This window comes from Hyla sarda, chromosome 3, assembly GCF_029499605.1.
Source record: "Hyla sarda isolate aHylSar1 chromosome 3, aHylSar1.hap1, whole genome shotgun sequence".
Lineage (NCBI taxonomy): Eukaryota > Metazoa > Chordata > Amphibia > Anura > Hylidae > Hyla > Hyla sarda.
This window is the reverse complement of record NC_079191.1, coordinates 237,931,772-237,947,912: the sequence shown is the minus strand read 5'-3', so window position 1 is coordinate 237,947,912 and position 16,141 is coordinate 237,931,772. Positions and strand designations below refer to the sequence as shown.

The window sequence follows — 16,141 nt, the reverse complement described above, 5'->3', positions numbered from 1 at the left end:
GGCGGCAATTCAATGGGACGGATTTGTTCCGTTGTGAGTATCTCCAGGACCTCCTTTAAATTGCGAACAGTATAAGTATGTTCGTTAAGCTGGAAGGAGAGAGAAAAGGGGAACCCCCACTTATATTTTATCTGCCTCTGGATTAGAGCCAGAGTGACTGGTCTAAATTCCCTCCTTCGAACCAGGGTAGAGGGAGCAAGATCAGAGAAAAGTTTAGCGGAGGGCGGCAGGCCCGGTAATGTAAGCAAGTCCCTGGCTGCCAGCAGCAGCACGTCGCGGACCTCAGGGTAGTGCAGCTTAAGGATGACATCCCTGGGGAGGTCCGCATTTTTGGGCCTAGTCAGGGCCCTATGGATCCGATCAAAGCGTAAAAGTTGAGGCTCCAGGCTGGGAGCCAGTTCAAAGAAAAGGTCGGTAAGTACCTTAGTCAGGTCGGTTGCAGACTCTGGCAAGCCTCTCAAACGCAGATTCGCCCTGCGTGATTGATTCTCCAGATCCTCCAGTTTCAGTGTGAGAGCATCCAACTTTTGGGCCTGTTCATCTATATCTCGGCGGTCAGTATCCACTGCGTCCACCAGATCATCGATTTTAGACTCTGAGTCTGCCACCCTCTGAGTCAGCTCTTGAATCTGCGCAGTAAAAGTCGTCACTGCCTGGGCTAATTCTTTTTTGAAGAGAGCCTGTATGTTGCGGAACATCTCTGCAGGAGTCAGCTCAGCGTAGTGAAGCGGTTGTTCGCCCTCCGAGGTCTCCTCAGACATGAGGGGAGTAGCGGCGGCCATCTTGGTGCGAGTGCCGGCCCTGAAGATATCCGGTATGGATTGCGACAAACCCTGGGAAAGTGGCTGAGGCTCCGTTCTGGAGGTCCAGGAAGTACTCATAGTGGATCAGGTAAGTGTTCCGCTGCTTTGGAGCTGGATAACGGCGCTAAGAGTGGCTGTTTGTTGAAGCCGTCACGGAGCTCACATCAGGTGCGACTGCCTCGGTGAGCTGCGCGCATGCGCCTCCAGGCCCTGGGCTTTTTCCTAAACTGGGGCCACCTTTCTCATCAACACCCTGCCATGCCATAAAGAACACTAGTTTTCTGTGCTAGATGCCAGACCAGACTTCCAATTTCCAGCCCTAGACAAATGCATATTTTACTTCCGTGACCATATATTTACCCTCTAGTGTAAATGGCCAATGATCCCTGTTAGATTTTTTAGCTGGTGAGCAGGGCAGTTAGGGACTGAGCACTATTCTCTCTAGAAAAAAAAAACGGCAACTAAATATTGCTGTATAACACAAAGTAATTAACTATAATTAGCAAGTGTAGTTAATGGGTTTATAGAAACCTCCCTGGAGTTTAGGGCTTAGAAAGGGTAGTATATGCAACTACAATATTCAGGGCAGTGAATGAATGAAAGACTGTATCCCTGATGGTTTATAGCAGAAAATGATTGACTACTGCTGTGTAATTGGGCCAGCGATCAGCCAACTAGGTCGTTTGTCGGCTGATCGGATAGTTTGACTTGCCGAAAAATCATTGGCCACCGTCAGTGCAGGGGACATGTGTAATAGGGGATATGTAGCTAATGGCTGATTTCAGAAAAGGGCCCCATGACTCATCAAGCCTTGTGAAGATTCTGTAAATGTCGTTTACAGAGTGGCGATCAACAAGAACAGCGATTGTTTACAGATGAGCTCAGGCCATCTAAATGGGCCCTAAAGCAATGAATGGGTAAATTACATAATTAATAGTGCTGTAGGGCAGTTAAGACGTTACTATCATTTATATAAACTTTTGACATGTCTTCCAGACATGTCAGAAGTTAAGATTGCACCAGGTCTAAGTCCTGAGACCTGCTGCGTTCATAACTTATAGCCAGCTGAGTTAAAGCTACTCCCCAGCCAGCCTGCCAATCTGATCGTTGTCTGATGCAATCTATTGTGTCTGTCATGCATTTCACACAGCTTTAAAGGGGTACTCCGGTGAAAATCTTTTTTCTTTTAAATCAACTGGTGCCAGAAAGTTAAACATATTTGTAAATTAATGAATTCGAGTAGAATACAGACATAGCGCACATCTACAATCTTGTATAATGATCTGATTGCTTCTCAGCACAATATCAAAAACTAACAGGTTGTTAGTATACATTTTTGATCAAAAAGTACAAGCCCACTCGCCACGTCAAGGCCACCTATTCAGACTGGGTCCCTAACGTCCCTAGCATAAAATGGCGCAGCACCAGGCGGCGACCACCACCGCCGTGACACAGGTGCCCACGGGGGGGGGGAGCGACCCACTGGCAGAGCGGCCCCAATGCCTCTCAAACCAGTCTATAGGCCGCACCCGCCCGCAGACACAGCGCCACGGCAGCAACAGACGCCGCCCCGCACCACACCAGTGTGAACATGGTGTAATGGCCCACTTACCTTGCTCTCCCAGTCAGACTGGGAGGCAGCTAGGAGTAAAATGGCCCTAGTGGGGCTAATTACCACCTTTATAGGTTTGGACTGAGGGGGTGGGGAAGAGTGCAGCACATGTTAAAAAAAAAAAAAAGGGGGAAGATAGAAATCACAATATGAGAGCAAGGTAAGTGAGCCTTTACACCTTGTTCACACTGGTGTGGTGCGGGGCGGCGTCCGTTGCTGCCGTGGCGCTGTGTCTGCGGGCGGGTGCGGCCCATAGACTGGTTTGAGAGGCATTGGGGCCGCTCTGCCAGTGGGTCGCTTCCCCCCCCCGTGGGCATCTGTGTCGCGGCGGTGGTGGTCGCCATCCGGTGCTACGCCATTTTATGCTAGGGACGTTAGGGACCCACTCTGAATAGGTGGCCTTGACGTGGCGAGTGGGCTTGTACTTTTTGATCAAAAATGTATACTAACAACCTGTTAGTTTTTGATATTGTGCTGAGAAGCAACCAGATCATTATACAAGATTGTAGATGTGCGCTATGTCTGTATTCTACTCGAATTCATATTTGTAAATTACTTCTATTAAAAAATCTTCATCCTTCCAGTACTTATTAGCTGCTGAATGCTACAGAGGAAATTCCTTTCTTTTTGGAACACTGATGACATCACGAGCACAGTGCTCTCTGCTGACATCTCTGTCCATTTTAGCAACCGTGCATAGCAGGTGTATGCTAAGGGCAGCATGGTGGCCTTGCAGTGCTGGGGCCTTGGGTTCAAATCCCACTAAGGACAACAATAAATAAAGACTTATTATTATTATAACGTCAGCAAAAAGCACTGTGCTCGTGATGTCATCAGAGAGCATTCCAAAAAGAAAAGAATTTCCTCTGTAGTGTTCAGCAGCTAATAAGTACAGGAAGGATTAAGTTTTTTTTAAAAGAAGTAATTTACAAATCTGTTTAACTTTCCAGAGCCAGTTGATTTAAAAGAAAAAGGTTTTCACCGGAGTACCCCTTTAACTCACAGTGGCAGCAGTTTTTAGGACTGAGACCAGGTGTGATCTTAACTTTTGACATATTTAGATGACATACCAAAAGTTTATATAAAAAGACAGTAATGTTGTAAGAAGTTAATGTCAGCATCCCTAGTAGTCTAGACCTGAAAAGTTAATGTTTGCAACCCTGGTGGTAGCAAAGAAGTTGTGTGCATATTTGCACACTGGTGGTCTAGGGTAGAGAAAGGATTAATGTAATTTTTTTCTGGTGATTTAAGGCACATCAAATGTTAATATTTAAATCCCTGATGGTCTGGGGCAGTGCCATTTTTCATACCTAAGGTCTGCAGATCTGCATCAGAAAATACAGACTGGTACATTCACATGTACAGGATCTGCTGCATAATTTCTGCAGTAAATTTTGCTACCCATATAAGTTAATGGGTAGCAAAATCAGCTGCAAAAAATATGCAGCAAATCCTGTACGTGTGAATGCACCCAAAGGGTACATTCACACGTACAGTATCCTGCGCAAATTTGATGCGCATGATTTGTAACTGCCGATTAGAAGCTGTGCTCAGTCATTTAGTTTACATTGAAATCTGCAGCAGAAAATCCTGTGCATCAAATGCTGCGCATCAAATCTGTATACGTGTGAACACATCCTAAGGCTGGAATTGTTTTTTTTGGGGGGAAAAACGCTAAGAAAAATGCCAATTCTGCCGCATTGCGTTTTTTTGGCCAAAAAACACTGCGGACAGATGTTAGCTGTAAATCAATGAGAAATTGCTAAATACTTTTTCCACTTGGCGTTTTTCAGTTTGGCGTTTTTTATTTATCCTTTTGGTGCTTTTTCACTCGTTTTTGCCGTTTTTCAGCTCCTTGGCGGTCATGCAAAATCGCAGCATGTTAGCGTTTTTTTCCCCTGAAATCATGGCGTTTTTCTCCCATAGAAGTCTATGGGAGTAAAAAAAAACGCCAAAAAATGTGGGTTTTAACTTTGCCGTTTTTGCAGGCGGTTTTTATTCCTTTTTGGACTTAAGCAATCCAAAAAAGTGATGGAGATACCTTTTTTAATAAAATTTCGTAGGGTACCATTAAAAAAATAATAATAAAAAAGATACAGTAGTGATGGAAAAAATTGTATTTAACGAAATGTATCTTTTTTATAACAAAATTTTTATTCATTTTTAAACGGATCAATTTATGTGGGCAGGCAGGGCAATAAGAATATAGCCGACAATAATAAAAATGTAGTGTGTGTGTGTTTTTCACTTTTCTTTCTTTTTTTTAGGTGGTACTACTACTCCCAGCATGGAGAACACTGTTTGTTCCATGATGGGAGTAGTAGTACCTGTACTAATTGACAGATCGCCCCGGATCCGTTGCGATCCTCCTCTATAATGTAAAGATGCGGCCTTCCGCTCTTCTATGGTCCCCTGCACTGGCGTATATATACACCTATTCATATTTCCCGCAGAGAGCTGTGATAGGTGTATATATACGTCAGTGCAAGGGACCATAGAAGAACGACTGGCTGCATCTATACATTATACAGGAGGATCACAGCGTGTTTCAGGAGTGACATCCGCTGTGATCTTTCCTTAATTGCAGGTACTACAGCTCCCAACATGGAGCAGAGTGTGCTCCATGTTGGGAGTAGTAGTACCTGCGGTTAAGGACAGATCACATCAAGTGTCACTCCTAACACCCGCTGCGATCGTCTTATCTATTGCAGAGATGCATAGCAGCTTTCTCCTGTGCTCCGCATTTCTGCACATATTTTCATGCCCAGAGTGGGGATTAGCCAGATGGCTGCAGCCAATCACCGCTTTCAGAGGGAAATATGAATGAGTGATGTTCTGTTCATATCACTCATTCATATTTCCCTCTGAAAGCGGTGATTGGCTGCAGCCATCCGGCCAATCCCCACTCTGGGTGGAAAATATGAATGAATGATGTTCTATTCATATCACTGGCCGGAGTACAGAGCAGATATGTGAGCGCTGTATAGAGCCGCTCGGCATCTCTGCTATATTATGGACGATCGCATCGGGTGTCAGGAGTGACACCCGGGGCGATATGTCTGTTTGTACAGGTACTACTACTTCCAACATGGAACAGTCTGTTCCATGCTGGGAGTAGTAGTACTACATAAAAATTTAAAAAAAATAGTGAAAATAAAGTGAAACACACATACACACTTTATTAAAAATTAATTAACAGTTCATTATAAAAACTAAAAATGTCCTTAAATAAATGTTTTCCCATCACTACTGCATCCTTTTTTTGGTACCCAACACATTTTAAAAAAACGCCAAAGGGGCCAAAAATGCAATTTTAACTCAAATGCAAAAATGCCAGAAAAAAACGCCGGAAAAAAACATCAGACGCAGGAAATTGCACTGGTGTCTTCTCTGGTGTTTTTTCCAGTGAAAAAAACGCTGTTAAAAAAAGCAAGTGAAATCCTAGCCTAATAGTGATTTCTTAATGTTACTGTTGGATAAGATCTGTTGCACAGATACAGAGTGATGTCATATGTGGCTTGTAATTTCAGGCTCCACCTTTGAGAGTGTTTCTGATTGGTACAAGTGGTTCTGGCAAGACATTTAGTTCAAGATGGCTAGCGGACAAACTGGAAATGTTCCACATTCAGTTCAAAGAGCGCCTCCAAGAAATAATGCTTTCCAAGTTAGAGAAAAAGATCGGACCTCAATTTGAAGAAGACGAAGTTGAGAATGATTTTGAAGCGGAAACCATGCTGCTAGGATTAGAAAATGGAGGCATAGATGAAACCAGAAAAGAAAATATTGAACCAAAGGTGAATTTATGTGACTGGACATTTTCTTGACTATGCAGTCAGGAGTACATTGAACTTCTTGGATTAATAGTGAAATAACATTTTGCTAATATCATTCTTAATTCTTATCTTGTAGGAAGAAGTGACATTAACTGCAGAGGAAGAAGCAGTCAAGTCTTACTTGGCCGACAATGATCCTCTACCAACAGAAGTTCTTGACCAGTTTGTTGTCGAATGGTGGACTAAGGAACCTTTTCAGTAATTATAAATTCAATAAAATCTGATATGAAGGTTAATAGGCAGCTGTAAGCATGCAAACCAGTTTTCTTACATTTTTCAAGGTGCCATTTAGGAGAAACAATATTGGCCTGGACTTATCAATTTGTCCGACATAAAACCTGACTTATTTGCCCATAGTCCCACATATTGTAAAGAACTTCCACACTTACTACCCAAATTATATTTTTCATTAAAAGCATCGGTCACAGGATAATCTCTTCACGTGTGTGAGATTATTTGCCCATAGCAATTACAGCTCAACATCCATTGAATTTATTAAAACAAAGTTTGAGTAGCATGTTTTGTCACAAGGAACACTGAACATAGAAATTACTCTCTTATCAAAAAAAAAATGTCATAAAGTTGCTAGACATAATTTCCCAAACTGCATCTGAGTGTAAGACAGCTAGCTGCAGCAGGACACCACCTTCACTGCTTTGTCTGCAATAGGGACAAAGAATGTCAAAAGGCACCCAGTAGATTAAATGGGCACCGTCGGATACATAAACTTTTCATATGTTGTAAAGCATGCAAAACCAATAGGTTTTGCAATTGCTTTCATTCGCAAAGGCTCACAGCTAGAGGAAACATTCTCCCACTGTCAGCTTGTATCCCGCTACTGTCAGTGAGGACAAGCTGGGAGTTGTAGTTTTGCTAATGCTCGGGGAGATGTGAGCAGACAGCATACTGAGGGAGGGGGTGGAGACCTGCACAGTGAGGCCACGCCCCCTCCCTTTGCGAGGAAATTCAGACTAGTGATCGAAATTAAAAGTGTAATAAAAATAAATAAAGGTACTAGGTACATAAAATTAGATGTACATGGTAGAATTAGGTACTGAGTGATATATTTAAAAAAAATGTTTTTGTTGGATCTGACGGGTACACTTTAAAGGGGTATTCCAGGAAAAAACTTTTTTATATATATCAACTGGCTCCAGAAAGTTAAACAGATTTGTAAATTACTTCTTTTAAAAAATCTTAATCCTTTCAGTACTTATGAGCTTCTGAAGTTAAGGTTGTTCTTTTCTGTCTAAATCCTCTCTGATGACACCTGTCTTGGGAAACGCCCAGTTTAGAAGAGGTTTGCTATGGGGATTTGCTTCTAAACTGGGCGTTTCCAGAGACAGGTGTCATCAGAGAGGATTTAGACAGAAAAGAACAACCTTAACTTCAGAAGCTCATAAGTACTGAAAGGATTAAGATTTTTTAATAGAAGTAATTTACAAATCTGTTTAACTTTCTGGAGCCAGTTGATATATAAAAATTTTTTTTTTTCCTGGAATACCCCTTTAAGCCTGAAGCAAACCTTACTTATTTGACATATGTCAACAAAAGGCACCGATTTCCACTGGTAACCTTACACAATGTAATGTGTATGGTTACCTTCTGACTCCCCTCCCAGTGGAGTTGTAGATGTCTGGTGAGAGAGGGATCACGCATTTTGGATTTCAATTGTGCAACTGTGTTTAACCCTTAGCTTTTGGCAAGATAGGTCACCGTTTTTTCCCCATTCTGAAAATGGAAAGGTCATTGTTTCTGCTGTCCTTTTGATTCCCAATTCCCCCTCTTTTCCGCCTCCTCTTTGTTTCCGCTTCCTTCTGCTCTTTCTTATTTCTTTTCCTTGCTCTTTGATTTTTCCCCTGTTTTGCCTTTGGCACTTGCGCTATGTTATATTATGATAGACTACCTGGCGTGAGTTGTCCTGCACTTTCTACTGGCTTTTACCATAACTTGTTCCCATTTTCTGTTCTGGGGTTTACTTCCCTCTGCATAGGGATGGTTTTGTAGTATGTTTATGCTTAAAATAGTTTATGTATTCTTTATTTGAAAATAAAGAATTAAAAAATGACCTAATAAGCATATGGCCAACAAATAAGATGGCCAGAGATGGTCAGCTTTAGCCATCTGCTAGGCAAACATGGAAGGGGCAGGAAGAACTTTCTGTGAGAATACTTCAAGAAGAATTGTTTGAGGACCATGCAGTCCAGCCCATGTCGTCTTATTACTGCCTACGTTCATCCACTTACTCCATTGGACTTACAGCCAATAGCTAAAGAGTACATAGGTTAGACTTACCTGGGAGAATGCCCCCTAGGCTTTTTTGAACAATATCCAAAAAGTTTCTTTCTCTATACTGGAATAGCACTATCACTATATAGCCATGTGCTTATATACTGTATACCCATGTTTTCGTTCTGAAAGGTCTACTTTAAGTCTTATTTGTGTTTTTTTTTTTTTCTATTTAACAGGTCAGTTGGATTTGTACTGGATGGTTTTCCTAGTACAGTTGAGGAAGTGCAATACATTGGTGACCGTGGCTTGTTCCCGGATATTGCTATCTTCCTAGAAGTAGATGAGAGTGACATTTGTGATAGGTTACTACCCCCACGTTTAGCTCACTGGCAGGAACGACGTAGAAAGAAGGAAGAGCGGAAACAAAAACTTAAAGACATAAAGAAGAAAATGAGGGTGTGTATAAACATGTGTATAAACATTTTTATAGGAGAATATTTTACTGTATTTTCTTTTTATTCTTTATCTGCATAAAGCTGGGGTCACACAACAAATTCTGCTGCACAATTAGATGTCTTTAAAAGGGATAAATTAGAAAATTCCATTAGAATAGCTCCTTAAAAGGGTACTCTACCCCTAAACATCTTATCCCCTATCCAAGGATAGGGGATAAGATGTCTGATCGTGGGCAGGCAGAGCGGATGTACTGAACAAGGAAGCTTGGGGTTTCCGTGTTCGTGACCTCACACTGCGCCCCTTCATTCATGTCTATGGGTGGGGGCGTGATGGCTAGTACACAGCTGTCATGCCCCCTCCCATAGACATTAATGGGGGTGGTCGTCTGTCATCCGGCACAGAGCATCGTTCGCTCCATGCATTGGATTATGGGTTGCCATGCCAGAGATCATGGGGGTCCCAGCAGCTGGACCCCTTCGCTATAAGATGTTTAGGGGCAGAGTACAACTTTAAGCCATGAATTTAGATCCCATAGACTCCTATAGCTAAACAACCTCTTCATAGTTATTCAGGGATGGGGGTTGTGACTACCCTTAATAATAACAGGACGTCCTTGTAAAGTTATAGATCTTTATACTTGCTTTGTAGTGGTGCTAAACTGCAATATATGTGTGAATATTAACTCAGAAAATCTTTTAATATGTCCCAACATACTGATTCACCAGTACATATAGAACATGTTTTCCTTTAACTTTTACTGCTGGGTAACATCATATTTAGTGTGCTCAATAAATTGGATCATGCTGTCATGTAAATTGCCTGCAGTATAAAATATAGCCTGTGACCTATTCTTTCTGGTGCTGAAATGATATTCACATATACACACAGCTTAATATAGCTATTATAACTGAATTATTGCAGAATGAAGAGATTGCCAAAAGACGAGCTGAACTTTTAGCTGAGCAGAAGATTAATGAGGAAACAACGGTGAGATGTTTAATTCCTTTACTACTTGTATATTAGTGTTTGAGCTTAAGCATTTGTATTCAGAAAGGATCAACTCTAATGTCTCTCAAAAGCAAAATAATAATAGGAATTAAATGTAGTCAATGTTTGTTGGTCTTTACAGGGGATAAGAAAAATACAAGCAAAGTCATATACATGAAAAGTCCATGTAATTTGTTTTCTTGAGTAGGTAAGGAAGGATACCGAAGGTAGTGATAATGATGAAGAGGAGGAAGAAGAGGACGAAGTTGACAACATTGAGCTTATCCTTGCAGAAGAGTTTCCAGAAGAAGAAGAGGAGGAGGAGCAGGAGGAGGAAGAACAAGAAGAGGATGCCATTGAAAGAATGAAATCTGAAATTGGAGAAAAGTGTGAAGCAGATACTGAATCTCTCCAGTTAGTAAAGGTAGAATTATTAACAATGGTTATATCTCTGGTTCTATTCACAACATATCTGTGATGTATATACACTGTGTAAGTCAGGATCACTTCATCATCAGTTACAGATATCAGTTTCCATTTGGTATAGGTTTTTGTATTATGGGAATTAATGGGAAACATGAGCAACTGTCTCACTGTAGATGCATATATCAGGGGCATAAGATTGGTGACACACTTAAACATACAGTCATGACCTTTAAACAAATCACAGTGTGTCTTGGTTCAGACTGTGTTTCGAGTTATGTCTGCAATTTGTGAAAAAGATATGCTGATATGGTATTATCACAGTATATTCCTGACATGCCCATTCAGTATAATGGGACCAACGTAGGTGTTGCTAGTTCTCCAAAAGACTAGGGGCTAGAGCCCCTAGACCCAGCCATGCCCCAAACGATGCCCTAGCCGCACCCCTAACTATACCTTCATCTACACCCCTTTTCCTTGCCCCCAGTTGCACCTAGCCTCCTTCTTCAGTACACTTACTAATACAAGCTGGCAAGCATAGAGTGTGGTTGCAAAAAGCACCTGTCTGTCACCCTGCCTGAGAGTAATAGAGGTTTGTTTGCTGCAACCATACTCTGTTACCCTCAGGCAGACTGTACATGCCAGAATCTCACAGACAAAAAAATTCTTACTTTCTAAATAAAAAGAAAAGTAAGAATATATATATATATATATATATATATATATATATATATATATAAATTATATATATATATATATAATGTTAACATAGTCTAATATATTTAACATGTATGCATAAAATAGTATCTTTAAAAGATAGTCATACAGTTACCAAATAGCATATACAAGGAGCGAACATCATCATACATGTTACTACCATACTGTTACTGACCACATTCTGTATACTGAGACCAATATAACTAATAGTGCCGGTATACAAGGAGGAATATTATTACAATATATATTACCATCATACTGTTACTGACCAAATCCTGTATACTGAGACAATTAATATCATTACAAAAATCAAAAAAAAGAGTCACCACCTCCAAACAGGTGCACACTGCTAGTTTTGTGTGTTACCAGTAAGGGACAAATAATAACACTACAACATGACCACTAATACCATTACCACTGACTAATACCACTATTGTTACTTAATAAAATCCCTCAATACAAAAGACGAATCTTCCCACATACATTCACCATATAGAGGTAGATACCAGCTGTATACCACATAAGTTATTATATACAGGATCAAATAGTGGTATATACCAGCTGTACTGTACACAGGATCTGTTTACCACATAAGTTATTATATACAGAACCAAATAGTGGTATATACCAGCTTTACACAGGATCTGTATACCACATAAGTGATTATATACAAGATCAAATAATGGTAGATACCAGCTGTACATAGGATCTGTACACCATATAAGTGATTATATACAGAACCATATAGAGGTAGATACCAGCTGTACATAGGATATATCATACCATATAGAGGTAGATACCGGCTGTACATAGGATCTTTATACCATATAAGTGATTATATACAGGACTATATAAAGGTAGATACCAGCTGTACACACAGGGATGTGGAAATCCTATCGCCCGACACCCGGGACAAGTAGTTTTGGGCGCCGGGCAGGGGAATTTTTTATAGATTTAGCCTTGTATCGGGCAAGCAGGGACAGACCGATTTCCCCTTATTTTTCTTTAATGCCGGTGTGAGGCGCAGGTGCCGATGCAAGTCTGCACCTCACACCAGCGCTCAGAGTGTATGGAGGGGGGGTGGCGGCCCCCAGCTGATTTCAGTAGCCGGGGGCCGCTGCTCAGAGCCCCCAGGCGGTGTGAGGGGGATCTCAGGAGCGAGGGCAGAACCCGAGGTCGCACGTCTGCAGGAGATGATTAAGCCACGCCCCCTCCTCCCCCTCCCAGAGGATGGAGAGCGCAGCTGTGCATAATACAAGAAGACAGCCTCTCCCTTCCCCCTGCTTGTCTACACAGGACCTAATTTATCACGGGGAGGTTTCAAGTATTCACGAGGGAAACACAGAGCAGGGGGAGGGGAGAGGACATGTGTGTGAAGGAGACTGCACTGCACAGGCTGGGGATTTCACCTCACACCGGCTCAGGTGAGGAAGCCGAGCATGCAGGCGGCGGGAAGGGTGGTTGTATAAGTATGTAATGTATGATTAGGGGGGTGTATGTATGATGTGTGCATATGTATATGTGTATGATGTGGGGTGTATCAGCGGCGGGTGTATGTATAATGTGTGCAAATGTATGGTGTATGTGTCATGTGTATATATGATGTGTGTATGGTGTCTGTGTATGTGTGATGTGTGTGTATGAATGATATAGGGGGCAGCGGCAGGTGTATGCGTGCATATGTATGGTGTATATTTATGGTGTGAGTGTATGTGTATATATGATGTGTGTATGGTATATGTGTGTATGTAATGTATAATGTAAGGGGGGCAGTGGCAGGTGTATGTATGATGTGTGCATATGTATGGTGTATATTTATGGTGTGAGTGTATGTGTATATATGATGTGTATGTGTAACGTATGAAATGGGGGGGGCAGGTGTATGTATGATGTGTCTATGTATGATGTATGTATGTAATGTATGATATAGGGGGCAGTGGCCGGTGTATGTATTTATATGTGTATGTATGATATGTGTATGCATGTATGTTTTGTACAGGGGCGGACTGACAAGTACTGCTGCCAGTTGTGCTAATTTTTTTTATTTTTTTTTAGTGGCTTCTGGCCCCCCGCACTAAATTGCACCCCCCAGAATCCCGCCCTTCATACTCGCCTGCCGACCAAGAGCCCCACAGATGCACGCAAACATTCCCGAACAAATACTACAATTCCAGCATGTTACACCATAACCTAAACTGTAGAACTATAAAGTGTAACATGCTGAGAGTTGTAGTTTTGGTTCGGGTCAGCTGCAGAGCCATAGGCTGTATCAGGGCATGCTGGGTGTTGTAGTTACTAATTGCAATTTCCAGTATTCCTTGACACAGCCTATGGCTCTGCAGCTGACCTGAACCAAAACTACAACTCCCAGCATGTTACACAATAACCTTAACTGTACTACTATACAGTGCAACATGCTGCAACACCCACACAACCATAGGCTGTATCAGGGCATGCTGGGAGTTGTAGTTATCTAGTAACTAAATGCAACTTCCAGCATTTTCTGACACATAATTAGAGTAAGCAGAACCCCCCCCCCCCCCAGTAACACAGCGCTGTTCAGTGTTACCCAATCAAAAGACTCCATATATAAGTGCCTATGAAGACTGAAAAATAGTGATTAAAATATTTTAAGTGCGTATATATGTGAATAAGCCTCTTTCCTAATAAAAGTTCCGATAATAAATGGTTCCGATAAAAACTACAGATCACGGCACATAAGATTACCCTCATACATCCCTGTATATGGAAAAATTGGAGTTATAGTGGTCAGATGGGGGGGGTCTTGCCTTGGGTGTAAAAGGAGCTAGCTACAGCTCTCCTGACGCTAATAGCCTGGCATGCTGCAATCACTGTGGCCACTATTAAACCATTAGATAACCGCTGTCTAAGTTGACAGCAGTGTCTAAAGGGATCTTATATCCATCCCTGGTGGTCTAGTGGGGGGGATCGTACTATTTTGGTTGAAATTATTTTATCTACCAGGACAAGTAGATTTTCTTGAGGGACAAGTAGATTGTGTTCCGCTTTAGTCCCTTGGACAAGTAGTTTTTTTTAAAATTTCCACACCCCTGACAGGTAGATACCGGCTATACACAATACCTGTATCTAGTGACAGGTGACATCTTCCCTGATCGCAGTAATCCTCTTTCCTTTTTTTCTCCATCTGGTTCGACCACCATGACGACTCCTTTCAGCCAAAACTCTTCTCTTCAGCATCTGTAGGACAAACATGTTTAGACACATTTTTCCAGTGCACTCTCCAACTCCCTCACTTCAGGCAGGTAGTTCTCCCATTAGGTAGGTATGTCCCACAGTAATCACTGTCGAAGATACAGAGTCCCAAAAAAATAAATGTCACAGTTCACAACCTAAAACAAAAAAAAAATCACTGAAAACACAGACCAGTGATCAGAACAGATATGCTTCAGGCACATCATGGTATATCCATGGTATACCTCTAATAAATAAGTAAGAGTTCATAAGAAATCAGACATATATCCACATAAAAATTGTAATCAAAACCACTATAGATGGTGCATAATATTATTAACCATAGGTAATGGGGCATATGAAATAAGTGCCCGTTATTCTCTCTGCCCTTCATTCCCCCTGATTGTGTCTTTTGGGAAACCCACATCCTTATCAGGATGGCCCCAACCAAGGTGGTGGTCCTTCTCTTAATTTCGAGTGCAGGGTAAGACAAAAATGGGGGGAGAGGAGAGACTTATAAAGCAGAGTCTGAAGTCACCTGCACAAGTCATTCTATAGAGGTCTCCTCATTTCCCCTCTGTTTTTGTTTTTTCCTGCTCTAGAATTGCTAGAATTATCAGGGTGGTTACCGTGGTTGGGGCCACCCTGATAAGGAGGTTGGTTCCCCAGAAGGCATGGCCAGAGGGAAAGAAGGGAGGAGAGAGTAGGGGGCACTGGTTTCCCTTCCTTCCATATTTGTGAGTAATAATTTGATACATCATCTGTAGTTATATATTCTGATTTGTATTTTTATGTGGATTTTTGTCTTGGTTGTTATATTTGTACTTTTAGTGACTTTGGTAAAGGTTAAGTTTTAATTCAATGCTCCACCCACAGTAGTTTGTTGCCTTACTAGTTATCTGCCCCCCCCCTCCCATAAACGATAAATATATCCTTAAGTAGGTAGATCGATACCCTTCCCCCCAAGTACATAAATACGTTGGCAGGTAGGTAGCTAGGTAGCGAATAATGTAGGTAAGGAGCTAGCTAGGTAATTATCCAGGTATGTAGGTAGCCAGGTATGTAGGTAGCTAACTAGGTAACTAGCTTGAAAACGGCGGCGAGAGGTCGCGGAAATGTTGCTTCTGTTTTTCTGGTGATGTACTAAACACCCACCTATTTTTTTCACAAATTTGTGTGCTGCTGAATTCTTGGATTTCTAACTAGGTAATTAGGTATCCAATAGTTAGGTAGCCAGGTATGAAAGTATGGTGAAGAAAGATGACCTTAAAGCAAGGGCTCGGAAGTCCAGAGAATTTCACAGCCAAGTCATGGAAGTGAATTAAATTCAGGCTTTATTAGTTCATAGCATCAATAACGCATTTCGGGGTGAGCATACCCCTTCTTCAGATTGACAATCAATTTAATTCACTTCCATGACTTGGCTGTGAAATTCTCTGGACTTCCGAGCGCCTACTTTAAGGTCATCTTTCTTTACCACATCCAGTTTATCAACAGGATTTCCCTTTGGATCCATCCTGAGACCTGCGGCCTTGCACAGAATTCTCTTCCTACCTCAGATAGAGGTTACATGCGTATATAATATACGTTCCAGGTGAGTGGCCATCTATCAGACCCCCCACCCACCCCACTTTTTTGTGGGGACCCCATTATCTCCCAGGGTAATGCACTAGGCGCCTTTGTGGGCCTTTCCTCTTTTTTCTCTTTTCTACAGGTATGAAGGTAGTTAGGTATCCAGGTATGTAGATAGCTAGCTAGGTTGTTGGGCAACAAGCTATAAAGGCAGCTAGCTAGTTACATAGGCAGGTAGATAGTCACATGCCTGCACTGCATGAGGGCAGAGTTTACAGTCTCCTGTCAGTTTA

At 41.8% G+C, this 16,141-nt stretch overlaps 1 protein-coding gene across 6 annotated transcripts in view; it reads left to right on the top strand.

Annotated features, from left to right (window-relative positions):
- AK9 (adenylate kinase 9) overlaps positions 1 to 16,141 on the top strand; it is a 207,925-nt gene that overhangs the window by 136,419 nt on the left and 55,365 nt on the right. For all 6 annotated transcript variants that reach the window (XM_056566303.1, XM_056566304.1, XM_056566302.1 and 3 more), the window contains 5 exons: positions 5,946 to 6,209; positions 6,325 to 6,446; positions 8,717 to 8,936; positions 9,858 to 9,923; positions 10,132 to 10,347. In XM_056566303.1, the coding sequence (XP_056422278.1) occupies positions 5,946 to 6,209; positions 6,325 to 6,446; positions 8,717 to 8,936; positions 9,858 to 9,923; positions 10,132 to 10,347 (888 nt within the window). The remainder of the gene's footprint in view (positions 1 to 5,945; positions 6,210 to 6,324; positions 6,447 to 8,716; positions 8,937 to 9,857; positions 9,924 to 10,131; positions 10,348 to 16,141) is intronic.